The sequence below is a fragment of the Anarrhichthys ocellatus genome, unplaced genomic scaffold (assembly GCF_004355925.1).
Source record: "Anarrhichthys ocellatus isolate YVR2014 unplaced genomic scaffold, GSC_Weel_1.0 scaffold5774, whole genome shotgun sequence".
Taxonomy (NCBI): Eukaryota; Metazoa; Chordata; class Actinopteri; order Perciformes; family Anarhichadidae; genus Anarrhichthys; species Anarrhichthys ocellatus.
This window is the reverse complement of record NW_022285748.1, coordinates 1-3,182: the sequence shown is the minus strand read 5'-3', so window position 1 is coordinate 3,182 and position 3,182 is coordinate 1. Positions and strand designations below refer to the sequence as shown.

General features: G+C 39.4%; 1 protein-coding gene across 1 annotated transcript; it reads left to right on the top strand.

Annotated features, from left to right (window-relative positions):
* Nucleotides 1-299: 299 nt before the first annotated feature.
* LOC116379999 (myb-binding protein 1A-like protein) lies at nt 300-1,752 on the top strand. Its single transcript, XM_031841953.1, has 2 exons — nt 300-539; nt 898-1,752. Exons 1-2 carry the CDS (start codon nt 350-352, stop codon nt 1,182-1,184), a joined length of 477 nt encoding a protein of 158 aa, XP_031697813.1. The 5' UTR covers nt 300-349; the 3' UTR covers nt 1,185-1,752.
* Nucleotides 1,753-3,182: the final 1,430 nt, after the last annotated feature.

Below are 3,182 nucleotides of genomic sequence, written 5' to 3'. Positions count from 1 at the left end.
AAGAATCTTTTTTTAGCGTTGGTCAGTTTGTAGTTCAGCACCTTCCGCTATGTTGTACATATGAACCGTGGTTTTCTGTCCAGCAACTTCTGTTATTAGTAGAAGTAGGAAGTTACACCCAATTCTACATTTTCACACAATGCTCTGTCTCACATTTCCCACACTCTTTAACCCATGTGAAAATCACACTGAGCACAAAACATCTCAACTTGCTGTTATTCTGCTCGATTCCACATTTGTATGCGCTATAAATTTGGGTAAAGTGAGCAATGAATTTTTCATGTTTTTCCTTAAATAACTAACACAGGAAGCTCAAACATGTCTTCTCTGACAAGATAGCAGTTAGTGTATGGATAGAGACGATTTATTAATGCCATTAACTGTCAAAGGTCTTTCTCTCCTAGTGTCTCTGTTGCCGCTGGTTTCCTCAGTAGCTGTCGTGGTTCCGCTGCTGCTCCTGCTGGTCTTGGTGGCGGTCTGTCTGGTCTGCAAGAGAAAGAGACGATCCGAGCAGCCTGTTAACCTTGTCCAAACTCAATGTCTGTGCTCACCAGGACACACAGCACATTACATGAAAGGAATAAAGCCTTATTCACATGGGACTAGTATTATCAGGGGACAGCATGAGATTTCATCTCTGTTTTATGCATCACATTGGCACTGGATAAGCAAAGTCTGTATCTTACATCATCCACCAGATATGATGTCTATATTTATATTTAATAATATGAATTGTATATTATATAGACCAAAGGGGGCGCAAAACCCCCAAAAAGTGTGTTTGGCAAAATACAGCATCAATTGATCCATTGTTTGTGTTTGAATGCTTGTGAAGAATTCCCTCTGATATTCATGAGACATTTTGTCCTGATGTTTGTGTTTGTGCTTGTGTTGCAGTGGCTGTCAGATTCAGCAACGATTATGAAAATAACAAGTATGAGGACGAGGATGATGTCTACCAGAACATTAATCCAGCGGACACCAAGAAGAAACTCAAAGAGGAAGCTGGGAGAGTGGAAGAAGAGGAGAGTGATGATTATGAGGAGCCAGAGAGTAACGAAGGTCATGAGGAAGAAGAAGAAACCAGTGACGATGAAGCCGACTATGAAAATGCATCCGAGCCATTGGATGAACTAACTGTGGACATTTATGGAGAACATGAGGATATTTATCAAAGCTTTTGAGGTGTCCGATGGTGAAATGTTGAATAATGCTGAAGAAATTGTATCTTGATCTCTTCCTGTCTCAGGAGAATTGACTAGTCATTCAATTGTCATTATGTTGATATGCCAGACTATATTGCTATAGTTTGTTACCAAATTATTGTCGGGTTGGCGTATTTGAACGTTTGTTTTGTCATTTGAACCAAAAAATTAAACATTTTCCGTTTTTGGTTTTCACCCCCCCAAATAAAGAGTAAGCACAGCCGTTTTTCTCTACGAAAAAATTGAGAGAACCAAACTAACGAGCCGATTCGTTTTTGCCTTTGAAGAGAGACGCAAAGCATACCAGGAAGTAAGAGTATTTCAAAATAAAAGTCACGGCAATAGAATGTCTTCATGCAAGGAATTCTTATTGTCAATTATAAACTCCAAATCAGCATTAAGTGTGGGTGCAACAACACTGAACAACAATCATTTGACAACTTTAAAATGATGCTCTCTTATACAATATCTCACAGTGCTAAATCATTCTTTAGACCAGCGGTTCCCAAACTTTTTAGGCCACTCATCCCCTTCTACATCCCGACCGGGTTAAACACTGTGTCGCGCCGCATCGATGCTTTGTCCGAAGACATCCTGGCTACATTAGTCGGTTGTGTGAAGAAGAGTGAGTTTTACTCTCTGCAAGTAGACGAGTCTACAGATGTGGCTAATCTGGCCAATCTTCTGGTGTATTTCCTGCAGTCCAACCTGCTGAAGATGTATTCCAGCAACTATTGAAAGAAAAAAGAAAAGACTTTAAGATTAAATACATTTTGAAACTGGCAAAAGCTCAAAATAACCCTTGCTGCTACAAAGAGGGGGGGGGATACAACGATCTGAGAGAGATGGAAGAATGCGATTCAAACGAACTATTATTAACCAACGAGATCCAAGATGCAGAGATGCCCACAGAGGAACAGCCGCTACTCCAATCAGCTTAACCGCCCATCTGCCCGTTGGAAATGTCAGGTGAAAGCAAAACAATCTCCAGATGTAAATGAGTTCAATATCTCTTGGCCAAATAAATAGATTTCAGATAATAAAGTAATTTAGATTGAAATATTTATAAAACAGATCAATAAACTTTATACCTTAAGATCTAAATTAAGTTAAATTAGAACTTGTATAAAATTGCTTCACAATCGTCTCTGGTGCTCTCGAACTGCTGAACGGTACATAAATCTTTTGAATTAAATTTAATGTAAAAATGTCAATTGACGGATTTAATTGATAGACATCAATCAATTATATTGGTCACTGATTCTACCTGGTTACATGCAATCCTTTTAATTCATTTCTGATTCATTGTTATTCATTGTACTCTTCATCATATTATTTGTTCATTACATTCATTTTGTTTATTTTATCGTTTATTCATTTATTTTCTGTTGTAGTAGTTTAGTTACGTAGGTAGTCCAATAAACATTTAATTTATAAAGAACTTGTTCATTTGATTTGTGTGTATATGAAATAATAGGTACCTGTACAACATGACAAGAACTCTGTAGCAACCCTGAGATTAAAATGTATTGATTACAAAAATTTGAAGTTCACTATTTCTCCAAAATTGGGTGGCGTCCTAAATATAATTGTTACGTGTAGTGTTTTCTCCCCTCCTGCCCTTCTCTTTATCTCTCTCTCTCAGTACTCTCGCACATATTCCCAACAGGTCAATCAGGCGATTGGATTCCACCTGTGGGGGCCAGTCGGGCTGCTCTGTGGATGGCACCAGCTGCAGGCTGGCCAATCGGCAGAGGGAGAGCTGCAGATAAAAAGCAGGACGCCTCGGAGTTCAGGGCCCAGGGAGAGGATCTGATCCGACAGGGGAGGAGGAGGACGTCATCCGTGTGCGATGAGACCAGAGAAAGAAAGTTTGTTGGAAAGGAGGTGGAGTACGAGAAGAGAACAGATTTGTGTGGTTGAACAACAGCTGTACCGTGAATGCAGATATCATGGGTGATAGTTCAGATGGTGAGA

What these genes read in the sequence shown, in the direction of transcription:
- LOC116379999 (XM_031841953.1), top strand. Translation starts at nt 350, where the DNA reads ATGGATAGAGACGATTTATTAATGCCATTAACTGTCAAAGGTCTTTCT. An exon ending in TAACCTTGTCCAAACTCAAT is followed by an intron (nt 540 to 897) that starts GTCTGTGCTCAC and finishes CTTGTGTTGCAG; the next exon opens with TGGCTGTCAGATTCAGCAAC.